This window comes from Apodemus sylvaticus, chromosome 17, assembly GCF_947179515.1.
Source record: "Apodemus sylvaticus chromosome 17, mApoSyl1.1, whole genome shotgun sequence".
NCBI classification, from domain to species: domain Eukaryota; kingdom Metazoa; phylum Chordata; class Mammalia; order Rodentia; family Muridae; genus Apodemus; species Apodemus sylvaticus.
In genome coordinates, this window is record NC_067488.1 from 52,505,805 (window position 1) to 52,525,430 (window position 19,626).

General features: G+C 50.6%; 1 protein-coding gene and 1 long non-coding RNA gene across 3 annotated transcripts in view; one reads left to right on the forward strand and one right to left on the reverse strand.

The window, feature by feature from the left end:
- Window positions 1-19,626, reverse strand: part of Efcab6 (EF-hand calcium binding domain 6) — a 177,819-nt gene that overhangs the window by 32,639 nt on the left and 125,554 nt on the right. Inside the window, exons 20-23 of one of the 2 annotated variants that reach the window (XM_052161365.1) lie at window positions 16,503-16,621; window positions 6,544-6,731; window positions 2,452-2,458; window positions 2,228-2,377 (exon numbers count right to left, since the gene is read on the reverse strand). In XM_052161365.1, coding sequence (XP_052017325.1) covers window positions 2,228-2,377; window positions 2,452-2,458; window positions 6,544-6,731; window positions 16,503-16,621 — 464 coding nt within the window. The remainder of the gene's footprint in view (window positions 1-2,227; window positions 2,378-2,451; window positions 2,459-6,543; window positions 6,732-16,502; window positions 16,622-19,626) is intronic. The other variant, XM_052161364.1, reaches the window with a different exon arrangement.
- Window positions 1,478-6,667, forward strand: LOC127667954 (uncharacterized). The gene is made up of 3 exons (XR_007973963.1): window positions 1,478-1,644; window positions 2,263-2,481; window positions 4,617-6,667. It is a non-coding gene; the product is annotated as an uncharacterized LOC127667954 (long non-coding RNA).

The following is a 19,626-nucleotide window of genomic DNA, read 5'->3' on the forward strand; positions in this document are numbered from 1 at the left end:
TACATACTACAAACATGCACCTCAGGCATACACATACCACACACATATACATACATGAAACAATATACACATTCCAAATACACCACATATGCATATATATACTACACACATGCACACACATGCATATGGACATGATATACCATAAACACATGCAGTATGCACTACATATACCATAAATGCACATGCATGCACATATTCTCTGATATACTTACATACTATAATGTACAACATACACATACATATAATACACTGTATGCACATGCACACACAAAACAGACACAACTGCAAACACATACACTCAAAGGTAGTGGGTTTCTTACAGCCTGCACATAACAAAGCAATGTCTGCAAAAACCAGAAAATTATTTTCTTCCTGGATTCCAGATGCATATAGGCCGACAAGCTATATGAGGGGAGGTTAAAACATTCCAGAATGAAACCATTCTGGAAATGTAATTCTTGTCTACCATTTTCTAGAAAATTACTACAGGAAGGACTGACCCCAGCAGACAGAGAATGGAATCCAGGAAATCAAAGGCTGGGGTGAGCGCAGATTCAGCAGCCTGGGCCTCAGTCCAAAAAGGAGAAACTGAACATGCTGCATGCCTAAGGCCTAACAGAGAAGTGAGGTCACACCCTCCTCTCCAAGAGAACTCTGAAAACCAATTTGTTAATTTCTGATAAATGAGGTCAATACCCTTGAACTAAGAACAGGACGACACTAACAACACTCATAGGACAAACCCAAGCACAGGACACTGGAGGACAGGCAGGCAGAGAGGGAAGAATTGGAACTGAGAGTCAGGGTCTCTCCCGGATCCTGGAATGAAAATTAAGAAATACAAAGTAGGTGAGAAAGCTCGAAACCAGAAGGGACCGAGTTTGAATGGTCCCCTGGTCGACGACAGGAACTTATGTCAAGAAAACTTCCCAAAATCTCAGAACACAAATATAGTGTGTCCTAGGACACATTGGATAAAGATGTTTGTTCCAGGGTGAGCTGGGGAGTTATCAGCAGTGACAAGGAACCAGGACACTGAACAAACAGGAATAACCCTAACCCTAACCCTAACCCTAACCCTAACCCTAACCCTAAGGGAAAGCACTATGTAGAAAGGAAAATGACAGCTGGCCATGGTGAGGTGGACTCTGCTTGAGGCCCACCCAAGGTCAGGTGTGGCAACGTATGGTGAGCAGTGTGTGTACCAAGTTCTAAGTGCTTGCTCAGTGGACGCTGGAGAATGAGGCTTAACAGAAGACAGTGGAGACACAGACTAAAGCCCATGTCTTCCTTGAAAGTCAATGACACGAGTTTTTTTTTTAAAAGCAAAAATCAGAAGTGTTGATCTGAGCTTGACCTCTAGAACAGGGCACATTCTGCTCCAAGGCCATTGGCTCAAAGCCCTGAGCTCCCAACAGTGGGGGTGGGGAGCAGCCGCAGGGGGTGGGGGAACAGGGCCATAGGGCTGCAGCTTTCGGTGGGGAGGCCCTGAACTGGGTGGGCACTGAGAGAAGTTAAAGCATTGTCAATGGAGTCTCTTTGCTTGCGGCTGAAAGGCAGTGCTGCGAGCAGCAAGCGAGGTGGCCTCGGGGTCAAGGCTGAGAAGTGGAAGTGAGAAGACTGAGGAGGAGAGGAAAAACCTGGGTAACCAGCCTATTAGTACAGAGAGGGACTTTTTAGGAGGAAGGGGAGAAGAGGAGGGAGGGAGGGGGAGGAGGAAGAGAAGGGGAAAGGGAGGGAGGGGAAAGGGAGGGAGGGGGAGGAGGAAGAGGGGAGGGAGGGAGGGGACAGGGAGGAAGGGAGGGGAAAGGGAGAGAGGGAGGGAGAGGAGGAAGAGGAGGGGAAGGAGGGAAGGGGAGATGGAGGGAGGGGAAGGGAGGGAGGGAGGGGGAAGGGGAAATGGAAGGAGGGAGGGGAAGGGAGGGAGGGGAGGGGGAAAGGAAGGAGGGGGAGGGGAGGGGGAAAGGAAGGAGGGGGAAGGGATGGAGAAGGGAAGGAGGGGGAAGGGAGAGATGGAGGGAGGGGGAGGGGGAGGGGGAGGGAGGGGGTGGGGGAAGGGAAGGAAGGGAAAAGGAGGGAGGGAGGGAGGGAGGGAGGGAGGGGGAAGGGAGAGATGGAGGGAGGGAGAGAGAGGGAGGGAGAGAGGGGGAGGGGGAGGGAGGGGGTGGGGGAAGGGAAGGAAGGGAAAAGGAGGGAGGGAGGGATGGGGGAAGGGAGGGCAGGCAACCTCTTCAGAAGGTTGATGAGCTCCTCCTCCTTCAGGGGACACCCACATTCCTGCAGCACCTTCTGCACCCTGCAGAGGGGGGCCGGCTTGGATCTGTCCATTGCGCTGAATGCCTTGGTGATCTCCTCATAATGTTCCATGAGTTTCTCCCTGGAAGAGAAGCCACCTCAGACATGTCAGTCCAGGAGAAAAGCGACTCATGATGCCCACTCTACTGTGACAACCTGGCCGCTCAGCCAAGAGCTATCTGGAAGGTATCTGCAGGGCTGGAGAGGGGTTTGTGTGAAGGGGAGGAGGGGTGTCCCAGAGAAAAGCCGGCAGCCTCTGCTGCCAGCTAGCAGCAGCAGCAGCACCGCCCTGGAGAACCGCCGACCCCGTTTTCTGTATTAGAGTTGGTACTTTTCAGAGGGAACCAAGAGTTTAACGCAAGGATATGGCTGGTAAGAAAATTCCCTTTCCCTCAATAAATGCTTGTGTGCACCTACTGTGTGACATGGGCTGCTGTGGAGGCTGGGCCCACAGGGCCTCAAATAGGCCGCAGAATTAACATGGGCGAGGAGACAGGTCTGGGGATATGGGGAGGACACACGTGCACAGCACGGTGGGTTAGAAGGGAAAGAAAGGAGCCACCAAGCCCAAAGTGGCAGTAAATTGTTGCTCTAAACACTGGTCTCATAGGGACACTTTGGCCAGAACCAAAATGACAGGACTGGATGAGGGCAGTGATCAAGGGCTATGGATAAAGCATCCTGGGACGCCTCATGTTGTCATCTTACAATTATTTCTAGTTTTATAATTTCTAAATTATGTGCTTATGTGTGCCTACATGTGGGCGTGTGAGTGTGAGGGTGTGAGGGTGTGAGGGTGGTCCTCCCCTTGGAGGCCAGAAGGGGATGTCAGATCCCATGGGGCTGGAGTTCCAGGCAGATGTGGCTAACCTGGGGTGGGTGCTGGGAGCAGAACTCAGCTGTCTAACCGCTGAGCTGTCTCTCAGCCCTGGCTTCACGTTCTAGTCAGCTGTGTTCAGTTCTAGAAACAGAGCCACCACCTGGGCATGACCCACAGAGCAACAGCCAGCGTCCCAGAGTGTGGTGACACAAAGGATCTTAGTAACCCTGCCAAGATCCTGGTGCAATCCCAGCACCAGGGAGGCAGAATCAAGTGGATCGCTGGGCCTTGCCAGCCAGCCCGGCCTGAATGACAAACTCCAGGTCACCGACAGGTCTTGTCTCAAAGAAAACGGAGGCTTGAGCTTGAGGCACCTCACCTGAGGTTGACCTCTAGCCTCTGCATGGGCAACACACATGTACACACCTGAACATGCAGCCCCCTGACTACGGTCTTAGTCAGGGGTTTTGTTGCTGTGACAAAAACACCATGACCAAAATCCAAGCTGGGGAGGAAAGAGTTAATTCAACTTACCCTTCCAGATCATAGTCCACCACTAGAGGAAGTCAGGACAGGAACTTGAGCAGGGCAGGAACCTGGAGGCATGAGCTGATGCAGAGGCCATAGGAGGGCGCTGCCTAGTGGCTTGCCCAGCCTGCTTTCTTGTAGAAGCCAGGACCACCAGCCCAGGGATGGCTCCACCCACCCATAGACTGCGTCCTTCCTCATTGATCGCTAATTAAGAAAATGCTTCACAGCTGGATCTCATGGAGGCATTTCCTCAACTGAAGCTCCTTCCTCTCTGGTGATTCTAGCATGTGCCACACGGACACACCAAGCCAGCAAGTTATAACTACCGAGTGTGGCCCATGATGGACTGCCCGAACTGTGTCATCTCTACTCTTGCACATCTCTAAGCATCTTCCTCCTAAGCCACTGAGTAAATGCCTACCCCACGGGGCTCAGGCAGCAGGCTTGGTTCCTGGTTGTCCCTCAGGGCACAGAATGGGTTATCAGTTTCAAACAGTGGATCTGTTCTGGTTCTTGTCCAGCACTTCCAGTTGGTGTTTGAGGAGGGGTGACTCCTTAAGCAAGGCTGGAAATGTACCACTGAACCCAACTGTTGGAATGCAAAGGGGGCAGACTGCAGCGAGGCGCTGGCCAGCTGGCAGGGGGAGGGGCACTGAGAGAAGCTACGTGGAGATCCAGGCCCTTCTCTTGTGGGCTTCCCATCTACAAGGGGCTGGAGAGTCCGACATCTAACCCAGGTGAGCCGGCTGGGTGTAATGGACAGCACAGCCTTGGGATGCTTACAGTGTCCTGTGGACCCAGCCGCAGGCTGAGGAGCCCCTGCTTCTCATCACAAATTCTACCTCACTTAGCTCTTCAAAATGAAAGCGGAGAGAATCAAAACAGTTTTTGGAGATAACATATTTTTAGAAAATTGAGGCATTCAGCATTTCTTGGACTGGCTTCTGAGCGGTAATTATTTCCCTTTCAGGGTAAACATGTGCACGGAGTAAATGGGGGTCTGGAGCAGAGATCGACGCGTCCTGCCAAACGGAGCTGCTGTTGGCCCACACGGGGCGCCATCCTGGGGGTCCTGCCCTCTTCTGGCTCTGGCTGGTGAAGCCGAGGAGGACAGAGCCGTGACCGGTAGTCACCTAGTCCTGTCTACTTCCTCCTCTGCTGTGCCCACCTGCTCCCTCCCGCAAGCCTCCCCTCGTGGGCCTGCGCCAGGTGGCTGGCTGCTAGCTGGCTTTTCTCGCCCTCAGTCTTAAGAGCAGAATAAAGGCCTGGAGATGAAGGCAGGATCACAAAAGCCTGCTCTGCTGGCAACATGCACTAGGGCGACTCCTAGCAAAATGAACTCCTTGGGATGGAGGCAAACTTCCCTGCCCCTTCACTTCATCCACCAGTGTGATCTGGGTTTGTGAAGCCAGTCGCCCTGATGGGCAGCCATTATTTAATGATTCCTGCAAGCCAGTATTTCATGTGTGTACAGATGTGCGTGGAGGCCCAAGGAAGATTCTTGGAAGCCACCATTTTGTTTTGTTTTGAGGCAGGGTCTCTTTCTGGCCTGTATCTCTCTGGGTTAAGACCAGCTGACCAGTGAGGCCCCAGGGACCCACTTTTCTCCCCCTCTTTGGCACTGGGATTACAGGCAGGGCCCCACTCTGCCTGGGCTAAGTTGCTTTGTTTTGGAAATGGAGCTGCTCAGGTGTTCTGTCTTCTCTGGTGAGATGGTACCACTGAGGCAGGAGGTCAAGAGAGTGTGCATGAATTGTCTGGTCCTGAGGATCAGAATGTAATACGGCACAGCACACAGACCTCTACCACATCCCTGCGCTGTCGCCATCACAGAGGAGAGAAAAGTGCGTCCGTATCAGAAGGGTCAAGGGGTCTCATTACTCACACATGGGGGGAGAGACAGGCATGAAGACCCTCGTGGGTAATGAGGCCAGCCCTGTCTGCTGAAGATAAATTCCACTTTTCATCAGTCTGTGGCATATGTGATTTATACCAGCCTTGTGTGTATTTTACACTGAGTTCCGCAAACTCAATTGTCTGCAGTTTCCATGGTGCGGTAAGATCGACATAAACCAGGGGTAAATTTCACCTGCTTGCATCTTAAGCCCACCCTGCCCCCGTGTCTCCCTTGTTTCCTTTTGGGGTTCTCAGCAGCCCCTCTTTCACGACCTTGGGTAGCTTGATGGGGAGATGATACTGATGATGAGAGAGCTGAGTCCCACCACTTGAAATGGCAAGCAAGGGACAGCTACACGCAGGTAAAGGTAAGAGAAACCACATATGCCATAGCTTACCTTTACCCAGTGTCTCCCAGATCTTGCCTATTCATGCATACATTTCAAACCCTCCTGGCCTGTGGACCATGGTCACATGCATTCCAGGGTGTGCCCCAATGGTTTCAATAGACAGACACCAGGTCATACACACTCCCCGAGGCTGGCGTGCTGACTCAGGATCAGCTGTGAGTCACCTGGTCCAATTGCAAACAGCTTTGGGTTATCCTTGGGATAAAGTCCTTGAAGCAGAAATGGCGAGTTAAACCACCCCTATCCATTCCTGCATGCATTCATTTGAAGGTGTTGACGTGGTACCTATGGGGTATCACAGACAGCCATCCTATGGTGCCTGCATTCCGGATGGACCCCTGTAAGGTGCAGGCACCATTCAGTGCCCAGCTAGGAAGGGCGATGTTGGGGGGGGGGGGTGATAAAATATGGAAGAGCGTGGAAAATGTGAATGTATGGGGAAAGCTTCCTGGATTCATGGCTCTTTAGCAGAAGTGGTTTCTAGGCTCCGTGGTGTCGCATGATGCTGCGGTCTTACAGGAACCCTGTCAGAGCAGCCTTTGCTGTCTGGGTGAATAAGGGCAGAGCTCAGAGGCGGCTCCCCATGCTGACACACCCACCTGTCACTGATCTGCTGCAACTCCTGGATTTCCTCCTGGACCTGCTTGGGCTTCGTGAAGTGACCCAGGAAGTTGAAATAGTCTTCCTTGTAGGGCCGGTGGACCTTCGGGGAATATCGAATGCCCAGTCTGTGCAGGAACTCTTGGTACGTGATATAACCCCTTCCCTCGGTGTCATAGCTTTAAAGAAACAAAGACAATGCTGTCAGCGGTGCTGTGGAAAGTGAGCTGGCACTGTGGGGGCGGGGGGGGGGGCGTTGAGGGGCAGGACTGCATCAGCCACTTGGGGGGAAGTCTTCTTGTTAGGTACAAGCAAGGCCAGCAGACTCATCACAAATGCAGTCTCAGGCCGTGCCTCTGAGCCTCTCTGCACCTAGACTTAACAGGGCCCCTGGGTGATCCACAGGTCTACTGACTTGACAGAGACATGCCCTAAGAGAATGGACTCAAAGCATGGTGGAAACACAGTGGCAAACGCAGAAGTTGAACCCCACTCTCTGCACGCATTTTTAGTCAGGTACCTCTGTGGAAATGGAGTTGGACTAAGGTTTAGAAGAAGATCTTTCAGGAAGTATATTCCACCTTGAAGCCTCAATAAAGGAATAACACTTGATTCAAGGATGTTAAAAGTCCCCCCCCCCCGCCGCCCCCTCCCGTCTCCACTTTGAAGAGCCGCCAATTACATATACCCAACAAGAGAGCCTAGAAGGAAAACAAGATAAGAACTGTGCTTTGTGCCTTTTAAGTCATTTTCTGTTATCAAGATTTTTCTGAATTATAATTCATTAAAAAGGGAATAATGGAGGTTTTATCTCCTGGTGCTATTCACATAGAATAGAATTACTTCAATAAAAATTTGAAGGCAAATGGACCGTCTTCTTTTCCTTTTTTAAAGCATTTGTTTTTAATAGAAAGGTCTTGGTCTACAGGTAACCAATGAAAAGGTAATATCTGCAGATGTAGCTTTTCCTAGATTAATTGAGGAGCTACAAGGGACAGGATCTTCTAGCTAATCAGGCACAAGAGCCTGATTCCCCTGAGGGGAAGATGCTGGTTTTTAGAGGCACTGACTGCTCCGTGAGGCACCTGAAGAGAGCCCTTTAGAATGGCCACATTGTACCCTGCCAATGAAAGGAGTTATCTATTCCTCTAAGAGTGCCCATTCCTCCTCCCAGGCCACGCAGTGGACAGAGGCTAGCAGCTGAGGCAAGGGTGAGAACGCTTGTGTGTCCACTATGCAAAGAATGTCAGGGGTCCGATGCTGGGCGCCTACAGGAGATGTGGTATATAGCACAGGTCCTGCTGTGCTCTGTGGAGCTGCAGCTTCCCTTCAGACCTGTCTCTGACATGGGTAAGGAAGTCACCCTCTGGTGGCTTCTTTCCCTCAGTTGAGGGAGCTCAGGGTATCCTGGTACCCAGAAGCAAGGCCCTACCAACTCTCGGGGCCATGGCAGCCCATGAAGGTAAAGGCTCAGAACAGCTGCATTATAGGAAACTTGTTATCACTTGTGACTAGCCCGCAAGCCTTTCCAGGTGAGTGTGTGATCAGCGTGACCTTCACGCCATCACCCAGGAAATTACAACCTGCCTTTACCTGTCAGTTTTGCTCTTAAAAACAATGCACGTGGGGGTTAGGGAGGCAGGTCAATGACTAAGAGCACTGGTTGCTCTTTCAGAGGACTTTTGTTTGATGATCAGCCCCATTTGTTGGCTTGGAGTCAGCCACAACTCTAGTTCCGGGGGTCAGGGGGTAGGGGGGGCTCTGATGCCCTTTTCTGGCCTCCGAGGGCACCGGGCACACAGGTAGGACACATATACATTCACACAGGCAAAACACTCATACATGTAACATTAAGTAAATCTAAAAAATAGTAAATTAAATAGAGCAAAGTACACAAAAGAGCACCTGTCCAGCCTCAGGTTTACCCCTAGTCTGACACTAGCGTGATATATCATGTGACCCAAGAGAGACACTCCCAGCAGTGTCCCAGGATCCCCAATCCCACAGGAGGGTTGCTGACACTCTCAGAGGGTCAACAACCCACCCCTCAGATGGTTCATCCCGGTGAGAGATTCCGGGGGTAGGATGGGTGAGGCTTTCCATCCTCCCAGACTTAACTTCCCATGATTCTGGCCTCCCTTGGATTCTTAGGGGCTTATGGGGACTGCCAGGAAGGGCCTGCATTTGCTGTTGCTATCTGCAAGTGAGTTGAAGGTACTGAGTTTAGGTCATGTCTCCTGTTACATGCAAGCTTCCGGAGGCACTACTGTGTCTTATCCATTGCTCCTGACTCTCAGGCCCCTGAGGCAGGCTTGCTGCAGCCATGTGCCCTGCCCCGTGTGTGTGTGTGTGTGTGTGTGTGTGTGTGTGTGTCCCAGACGGTGCACTTCTGAGGCACAGATTTCCCACACAGCCTGCTCTCCACCGTGACACTTGGGCTGAATGAAAAGGCACTTCTTAATTACTTTATTAATGAAGATGGCAAACAGGCTCTTCTCATCACAGAGACGTGGAAGAGCAGATTGCACAGTTGCAAAAAAAAAAATACTGCTATGAATGTGAATAATTGTAGAGCTAATTCTGCTTACATAACCTCACCCTTCATTATGCAATCCTCTGTGTAACATTAAAAAAAAACCAACTGTCTATAAAGGTTGAATTTTAAACTCAGTGAGCAACAGATATGCCAAGGAAAACGTGTCCTGAGCAGAGGCCCCAGAAAAGCTTGCGTGTATGAAGCAGGTGTTCATGGGGTAGGCAGGTGACTCTGCCCATGTGCTGAGCAGTGTGGTAATTCGCACATGGAATCTGCAGGCACGCACATGGGATCTGCACACACGCACATGGGATCTGGGATCTGTACACACACACACACACACACACACACACACACACACACACACACACACACACACGAGATCTGCACACACGCACATGGGATCTGCAGGCATGCACATGGGATCTGCACACACACACATGGGATCTGTACACACACACACACACACACACACACACACACACACACACACACACACACACACGGGACCTGCACACACGCACATGGGATTTGCAGGCACACACATGGAATCTGCACACACACATACATGGGATCTGCATACACACACATGGGATCTGTACACACACACACACACACACACACACACACACACATGAGATCTGCACATACGCACATGGGATCTACAGGCACGCACATGGGATCTACACACACACACACACATGGGATCTGCAGACATGCACATCCATCACCCAGCTTTGCCAAGAGTCTTAGTCCTCTGTGCTATTGAGACAATGGATTCTTGCATGTATCTCAGGAGGAGCTCTGAGCACCATGGCCCCAGAGGTAAAGGGCATGGTCCAGGGTATGGAACATCACCTGCAGATGCCCCAGACCATATGGAGAGGCACCAGGAACCTTGGGCAGCTGGGATAGGAGGAATTCTCTACAGCGCCATCTTAGAGAGTGGTTTGATGTCCCAAGCATCTGCTCTTCAGAATGAAGAGTGGTCAACTTTCTAAGCTGGTGCCCACTAGGCACACACAGCAAATCCTGACAGCAGTAGGTGAGGTGGCCTCTGCCGTAGCCCCCATCCTGTGTAGGCCACTTCTGTTCTCCTGGGCACAGAACTCTCGCCATGGGACACAGGTTCCTCTAGTGTCTACTGGAGTTCTTCCCCATTCCAACCTATGACAGGGTTTCCATGCTGAGCCTCATGACTGACAGGTCCCCACAGTGAGCATCTGTCCCCACAGGTGTTTCTGCCTCAGCCAATCTTCTTTCCTAGCGGCAGGCCCTACTCAGCCTGTCCATCCTGCACATCCTGTTTGGACATCACCCAGTCGCCTTCTAAGGGGCGGGTATTATTGCCTTTAGTAATGACAGAAGCAACCTCACTTCCTGTTACTGGAGAACTGGGTGACAGCCTACAGCGTGGCTTCTTTGTCAGAGTCCTTGGTTAGATTTGAAGACTGATATATGGCAGACTGTAAAGTACTGCTTTCTCTCTGAGACCCTACAGGGGGCCCTGTTAGGATTGAACACCAGCCAGCATTGCCTAAGTCCCAGCATGCAGCTGGGGCCTCCTGGCTGGCTGGTGGACACGCACCTGCTGGTCTCCACAGATGCTTCTGACCCAGCAGCTTTCCTACAGCACACTCTCAATCTATGCAATTCCATGATGTGATTTCTTCAGTGATCCCAATAAGTTTGTTTTGGATTCAAATCAGCAGAGTCCCACTCGAGGCCTCAGAAGGCCACTTACTCCACCGCACGGCTGTGGCCCTGGGCAGGCTGAGGTTTTTCCCACATGGGCAGCACATCCCCAGCACCTTCCAGAAGCTCTGCTCATGGAGTGCCCTTTCCCCACCTGTGGCTCACGGGTTCAATGGCTGCTGATTCAGGCGCGGCCGAGGCGTCCTGTCCAGGAGCTGGTGAGTGGAAATGGAGGGTTTGAACCTCAGGAGCCCGTCAGTCTCCAAATGACCCCCGTGACTGAAGGGGAGAGCACATCTTCCATGTGGTCAGGGGTCCTCGGCAGCTCCCTGCAGCCCTAGCCAAGCAGGCTGCTCCTGGACACTCGGGCTCTCAGCTCCAGAGCTGACTTCAGTGGGCAGCTTCCCTTTGTCCTGTCAACACCTACAACCAGCCCGATCCCTGTATGCCAGCCTGGCAAGGGGTAGTACCCATGTGTGAACCTCCAGTTCTGCGGTCCCCACCTCCTGAATGAACACCCACAGAGATGAGGACACTACGCCATGGAAGCTGGCTGAGTCTCCCTCGCTTCCTGGGAAGGAAATGTCCCCAGGAGCCATCAGGCACAGTGTGGAGTTTGGATGAAGAGGAAAATATGGAGGTACCTGAACCGCTGAGATTTGGGGTCAATGTACTAATTTATCTCCACAGCATAAAGCAGGCCCTTCCAGGCTAATCTGCAGCTCAGGGAAGTGCACTTCAGAGGCGCCAGTAAGTGCTGGGTGAACACTGGATGCTGAAAGCCTCTTCCATCTCGATCTCATGTTCTCTCACACTCAGGCTGTTGGGAGAAAGCTCACCACTCTCCTCTGCTTTATGCCACACCCCTGTTCTGACATCTTTGGACACACCCAGACTTCCTAAGCTGGAAGGCGTCATGTGGCTTCCCGACTTCCTGGGCCCATTCAGGAGCAGGAGGGTACATTGCCTCCTTTACACAGTCAGCCAGCCCTGGGCAGGTCACCTGTCTCACTGCAGCTTTCTGAGGCAACCAGATGTTAGCATAGCTGGAGAGGAGGCTATAGATGCCCTGAGAACCCCTGAGGGGGCGCCCTCACTGCCCACAGCACCCCCTGCTGTGAAAATGGAAGGCAGGCTTGTTCTCACCAATGATCCTGAGGGGTGCTGTAGACGAAGAGGACATCCAGTCCATATATATGACATCTGTACTCCTTGATTTCCTCTGAACAATCAGAACACGTCCTAATCTGAATTTCCATTTGGCTGACTGTTCTGCCCTCAGGTTCCTGGTATTCTCCACGGGTATTACACAGGGCCCTCACTGTCTCCGATGCAGCCCAGGGCCCCGTGGCTGCTCTGGCTATCATATTCCAGGAGCTTCTGCTCTCCCACAATGCCTCACATCTGGGCTGCTAAAGGCTGGCACCACCTCCTCAATCCTCAACACTCCTCTCCCCTCCCGTCCTCCTGGACAGCCTTCAGCCTCCTCCTGCTTGGCACCCAGAGCTCCTGTTGGCCTCCGAGATCCAGGATGGTCTCCTGCAGCTCTCTCTGTCCCTGTGTAGCTTGTGTAGCTCAAGGAGACTTTTAGAAGTGGACTTGTCCATATTGTTTTCCTACTGGTCTCTTGGCTCTCAAGCAAGGTGCGCTGTGACCTGGCCTTCATGGAGTTCAGCTGCCATGCATGGCCACGCCACCTGCTCTCTGGAAGTCCTGCTGTCTGTCTTCTAGATGCCCTGGTGTCTTACTTAGGGTTTTATTGCTGTGAAGAGACACCATGATCAAGAGCAACTCTTACAAAGGACGGCATTTAATTGGGGCTGGCTTACAGTTTTAGAGGTTCAGTCCATTATTATTATGTCCAGGCAGACATATTTCTGGAGAAGGAGCTGAGAGTTCCACATCATGATCCTCAGGCAGGCAGGAGGAGATTGGATGCCACACTGGGCAGGGCCTGAACATTAGAGACCTCAAACCCCACCCCCACAGTGACACACTTCCTCCAACAAGGCCACACCTCCTAATAGTGCCACTCCCTATGGGCCAAGCATTCAAACCCATGAGTGTAAAGTGCAAAACCTATTCAAGCCGCCACATTCCTTCTACTCCTAGGCCCCCACAGGCCTGTAGCCATAGCATAATGCAAAGTGCATTTAGTCCAGCTTCAAAAATCCCCACAATCTATCACAGTTTCAACAATGTTTAAAGTTCTAAGTCTCTTCTGAGATTCATGCACTCTCTTAACTGCAATCCCTTATAAAATCAAAAAGCAGATCACGTACTTCTAACACACCATGGCTCAGAAGAGACATCACCAAAGTGTAAGGAAGGCAGCACAGCAAGGAAATACCAGACTAAAGCAAGATCAAAAAACCAACTGGGCAAACTCCAAGCTCTGCATCTCCACGACTGATACCAAAGTGCTCTTCAGATCCCTAACTCTCTTCTTCTTTGTTTGACTGACTACAGCCTACTTCTTTTTCTTGGGCTGTCTCCACTCCATGTGAGCAGCTTTTCTGGGCAGGTGTCCCATGGCTCTGTCATCTCTAAACTCTTGGGATCTCTGGGTCAGTCCAGGCTTCACCTTCAGAGCTCCTGGAACACAGCTTCTGCTGCTGCTGTTCTTGGTGGTCATCCCACGGTACTGGCATCTCCAAAACAGTAGGGTCTTCTGATGCAACTAGGCTGTACTTTCTCCAGTAGCCTCTCATGGGCTCTCTTCTTGTTGCCAAGTTTCAAATTCTTTGCATGGCCCCTTCAGTCTTGGGTCTTCAACTGCCACTGAGGCTGCACCTTTACCCATGGCCTTCCATTGCCTCTTACGGTGCCAATCCTCAACTGCTCTCTATGACCCCTCTTCACGCCTTTAAAACCAGTACCACCTGACTGAATCTTATACAAGTCCAGCTGCCAGCACAAGGTACAACCTTGGCTGCCTCATATAATGGCCTTTCTGGGCCTCCATGTAGGGAGACCCCTTACATATATTCTTGGCCTTAGCACTTTCCTTAGTCATAGAGGGAAATCCCATCCTTGATTCTAAAGCTAGAACCACATGACCAAAGCTTCCAAGTTCTGCCGTTTGCTGGGGCTGGAACATGACCTCTTGTTCAATTACATCTTCATTAGCTTTCTGTTTTCAATGGTTCCCTTCTCTGCCTAAGCTTGGCTGTTCTGGAACTTGCTCTATAGACCAGGCTGTTCTTGAACTTTCAAATGACATGCCCACATCTCCTGAGTTCTAGTGTTAAAGGTATGTGTCAATCTGGATCAAAACATGTGTCATCCCACTTCAACATCAGGATCAAAAGCCTCAAGATACAGAAAATGGGTGTGCCCTCCATTTCTGGATTATAGTTCATTCCAGATACAATCAACTTGACAACCTAGAATAGCCATCACAATACCCCTATTTAGAATATGTAGCAATGTCCCTTGGGGAACATCCTTTTTATAAAATGAAAGCTTGGCTGGGTGGGATCTTACCCTGAGGACATCACTCCCTTAAATTTGATTTAATATCTTTAATCTGTTTATCTCCATGAATGGATTTAGCTCCATTCCACTTCCTGGTGTCCCTTTATTTCTTGAACCATACATTTTGTACTTTTCCTTTGCTTGCTAAGTTTCATCAAAATGCTCTTCATGAAGTCCTATGAACCACAGGACAGAGTCTATACTAAGCTGTTAAGAGATTCCCTTCGCCAATGCAATTTATTTAAATCTCTTCACCTTAGCCTCAGACAGGCTCTTCAGACAAGGGCAAAAAGCAACCATATCCTTTACCAAAATATCATAAAAACAATCTCTAGGCAGTATAATAAAATTCTTCTCCTCTGAAACCTCTAGAGTCAGGCCCCCACAGTTCAAATCACCCCCAACATTACTGTCTTCCATGTTCCGATTTCCTAACCAAAGTCCCCAAAGCCACATTCCTCCAAACAATAGCATGGTCAGGCCTACCACAGCAATACCCCAGTCCCTGCTACCAACTTATGACGTAGTTAGGGTTCAATTACTGTGAACAGACACCATGACCAAAGCAACTCTTACAAAGGACATTTAATTGAGGATGGCTTACAGTTTTAGAGGTTCAGTCCATTATTGCCATGGCAGGAAACATGACAACTTCCAGGCAGATGTGATGCTAGAGAAGGTGCTGAGAGTCCCACACCTTGATCCTCGGGCAGCCAGGAGATTGGATTCCACACCGGGCAGAGCTTGAGCATAGGAGGAGACCTCAAAGCCCACCTCCACAGTGACACACTTCCTCCAACAAGGCCACATCTCCTAATAGTGCCACTCCATATGGGCCAAGCGTTTAAGCACTTGAGTCAGTAGGGGACATACCTATTCTAACCACCACCACACCTGGCTTCCAGCAGCAGCTGTCCTGGAAAATGGCATCCTCCCCACATCTCTCCTTGTTCATCCTCTGTGTCCCTCCTCTCCTATCCCACTCTGCTGTCCCAAGGAGATCCAGACCAATGGATGGCACCTGAGCTCGAGTCCTGCTAGAGCCGGGCGGTGGTGGCGCACGCCTGTAATCCCAGCACTCTGGGAGGCAGAGGCAGGGGGATTTCTGAGTTCAAGGCCAGCCTGGTCTACAGAGTGAGTTCCAGGACAGCCAGGGCTACACAGAGAAACCCGTCTTGAAAAAACCAAATCCAAAAAAACCCAAAAACCAAAACCAAAAAAAAAAAAAAAAAAAAAAAAAGAGTCCTGCCGGGACAGTGGTGGCGGCAGCTCCTGCTCAGTGCCAGCTGGAACTCTAGCAATTTCTGTGGCAGCACCCAATATGACTCTTGTTGGGGTGGAGGCAGCATTCTGATCTGCAAAAGACACCCTGACTTCCTCTGGATCCTGACACTAGGGTGCGGAGTTGAGTTTGGGGCGGTGTAGCCCTCCTTTCTCAGTTCCTCCCTGGCTCCTGGCCCTTAGGTAACATGGCCCCCTTTAGGGTTTCAGCTCCTCCAACATCTTTGTTTTTAGGTGTTAGAAGCCTTGCATGGCGACGGGTGAAAGACTGAAAGTGGAGCGTATCACTCAGCGATCATGACCTTCAGTGAGTGTGCGATGCTGGGAATCTGAGGGTCGGTCAATCACCATGTACTGAAGAAGGAGGTCATTCAAACGTAGAACTGGAACCCAGAGCTTCTAGCTCACTGTGCAGAGCTCACCACACTGTTAGCATACTGGAGACTTAGGCATTAATGCAGGGAGGTATCATAAGGGGGCTGGTTCAGATGAACTAAGTCTAAAATGCATTTGGAAAATGGCCCTTACATCAGATCCTGTTCAGTTTAAGAGCGCCCTGGGAAACTGCTCCAAGCTGTCATGGTGTTCTTATTTCCTCAATAAACAGCTTGGCAGCAGCGACTACCACCTCCTGGCATGGGCAGACTGCCTCTGCCTCTGCCTCTGCCACTTCTGCTGAAGGAGATCCCTGAGATCTGCTGCAGAAAAAGCGGGGACCTGAACTATGACATCTGCAAATCTCTCCACTCCGTACTGCTGCTGGGGGATCCCCAGCTCTTCAGAGGCCTGAGGACCAGCGTGTCCTCCCACAGCTGCTCTCTACCGGGAAGGAGGAAGGAGGACACGGGATCGGATGCAACCAAAGAAATCCATCTGCAGCCCCACATCCCTGAGACCCTGGTGAGAAATTGCCCTGAGTTGGGCAGACACACAGGAACAGCCCTGGTGTGGATACACTTACTTTTGCCAAAGCTTCTCGAATTCTCTTGGGGTGAGGGGGATGTCAAAGCCATACAGTGAGTTCTTAATGTCCCTTCGCCGGAGGATACCGTTGCCCTCGTTATCCGTTTCTATGAAATTCTACAACAGAAGATAGTATTTAGTCACGTGCAGACCTGGAGACTGACCACAGCTTCTAGAACCATCTAAGATACTTCTTTGTGTGCTTTTAAGGTTTTCCCTGTCTGAGGTGTGGGGGTGTAGGAGTATGGACATGTGAGAGGTCAGAGGTCAAGTTCAGGTGTCACGACAAGGTGACGTTTGCCTTCTGTTTTTGAGACTGGGGTATGGAGCTCACTGAGCCAGCCCCAGGGAGGACTGCAAACCCCAGGGGTCATCCTGACCTCATATCCCTCAGCAGTGAGATCACAAACATGGACCACCATACCTAGCTTTTAAAAAAATGCATGTCCTAGGTCTTTATGCTTGCTTGTTTGTTTGTTTGTTTGTTTGGAGACAGGGTCTCACTATGCAGCCCTGGCTGGTCTAAGCCAGATTGTTCTCAAACTCCCAAATATTTACCTGCCTCTACCTCTGAGTGCTCGGATTGTAGGCGTCTACCACCACACCTGTTGAGCAGGTATCAACTGTGTTATCTCCCCAACATTTAATATTTTTAATGGAACTTGGCAATGAAACTGGCTGGCCAGGATGTATCCATAAAGGTTGGAGGAGCTGCTTGGCAAGGGAGCAGCTGCCTAGAACGCACTAGGGCCTGGCTTCCATCTTAAGCACCGCAAAATCTATTAAGGTGCATTCATAAGTTACAGCAACGAGAAAGGTGTAGAACTGGGACCAGGACAGACAAACTGACCATTGGTCAGATGAGGTAGTCCCAGGCTCTGTGGGAGGGGCGGAGGGTGGAGATGGAGCTGCCAGGCGGTGAGGTAAAGGTGGACCAGGGACACCTCATCACCCTGCAGAAGAGCCAAAGGTAGGCATGCCCATGGTGCACACAGTCTCATAGCAGTGGGAAGGCTGGGACTGATCCCTTGAGGAGAATGCGAGGAGGTCATCACTGAGATCTCCTCACTGAGATCACAGTAGAATAGCAAAAGAAAAAAAAAGAGCCCAGTGAGCATTTCACAGACAGCCCGATTAAGGACGAGCCGGATGAAAAAGATGTATGGTCTCCTTAATCACCAACGAAGTGTGAACTGGAACTGAAGGAGATAATCCTACACCTTCGGGAACGGCAAGTCCCAGTGGCAAGCACACTGCTGCAGGGGTGGGGGTGGGGCAGGGGCTGAGAAGGGCCACACCAACAAAAAGACATCTATTCAGTTGCTGCATTAGTGTGCTGCTGGCCAGTCTAAGATAATATTCTTCTCCTCCACCTGGACGGAGGTTGACCCCTTTAAAAATCTCTTTCAATTACATGTTTGGATTCTAGGACCCCCGCTCCAGCAGAGTCACAGCTTAAACATAAGCAGGCTATCAGCTAGCTTGGACCTAGTGTGCAGGAATCTTGGGAGGCATTGTGCTGTCCTAATAGCATGAGAACAGCTGAGCAAACTGAGCTGTTGGATTTGTAAGAGAGACCAGGGGCAAGCCATTGCCTAGTGCTGGGGACACACAGGTACAACTTGTCAGGGCAGACAGGTGGGCCCAGAAAGCCTACTATGCCAGGAAGACAGAGGCCACAAGAACCCTCCTTCTTCCCTCATGCTGTGAACGAGGCATTCAGATGGTGCTGCACGCTTCTGAGGGCAAGTGTGTACCAGAAAACAGCAGTGTTGAGGAGAGGGAGGAAAGGAAGTTGCAGCCTTGCCTCAGACACTTGAGGACACTGTGTGGAGGAAAAGCAGGCCTGGCTTGAGGGAATCCAACAGAACTTGGCATTAGGCAGGAGCCAAAGAAGAGCCAATGGGGAGAGCAAATGAAGAAGCCAGACACAGCAAGTCACCCTTAAAGACAGAGGGAGAGAGCATTGCAGCATGCACTTGTGACTGTGGTGGTTTGTATATGCTTGGGTCAGGGAGTGACCACTATTAGGAAATGTGACCTTGTTGGAGTAGGTGTGTCACTGTGGATGTGGGCTTTAATACCCTGGTCCTAGCTGCTCGAGGCCAGTCTTCTCTTAGAGGCCAGCAGATGAAGATGTAGACCTCTCAGCTTCTCCCCCACCTTGCCTCCCTGGATGCTAAGGCATTAAGTGCTCCTGCCTTAATGATACTAAACAGAATCTCTAAACTTGTAAGCAAGCCAGTCCCGATTAAATGTTGTCCTTATAAGAGTTGCCTTGGTCATGGTGTCTGTTCACAGCAGTAAAGCCCTAACTAAGACAGTGACCTTCCTTTCAGAGGGTCACTATGTCCACGGTGACCCCACATCCTAGACTCAGGAGAAAGTCTGTGTGCCCGTTCCATCCTGTTGTTCCGAGGTTCTGCTGTCAGATTGGCTATCCATGACATCACAACTTCTGAGATTGCTCATGGGGGCATGTGTCTTGGAACGGCACTTCCCGTCATCTTGTCAAATGTGGTGAAACAGCTCCTACAGTGCCTGTTGGCTGTTGGGTGAAACCCTTGCCTGATTTTCCCTTTAAACTTTAAATCTTCCCCCAAGCCTGAGCTGAGGAGAAGGTTTCTCCACAGGCCCTGAGTTCCACACGGTCTTCTCCCCAGTGACTCTGAGAGTACAAACTTACTTAGGAAGAATTTAGTGGAGTGTCTTTGGGGCTGTTTATTTGGTTTTTGTCTTTTTTTTCTGTCTTTTTATCAACTTACACATTTTTATTAGACATCTAAACGATGTTTCCAGGCCAGTGCTCTTCAGGGATATGAAATCAAAATGATTAATTCTTTCAAAAGAGTCTCACTCTGGCTTAGATTAATAAAACAATTCAAACATTTGAAAACCATAAAAACAAAGTAAACCTCTTGCTGCTCTTTCCCTCCTTCCTCTGGGGAATTCTTTGTATCTCAGGTTGGTTTCAAACTCACTCTGTAGTTGAGGCTGACTTTGAACTCCCGATCCTACCTCTTTCTCTAGAGCTAGGACAACAAGTGTGAGCAACCCATTCCTGGGTTTTCTTTTTGTTTCTGAGACATGGACTTCCTGCGCAGCTCAGTCTGCCTGTGAGC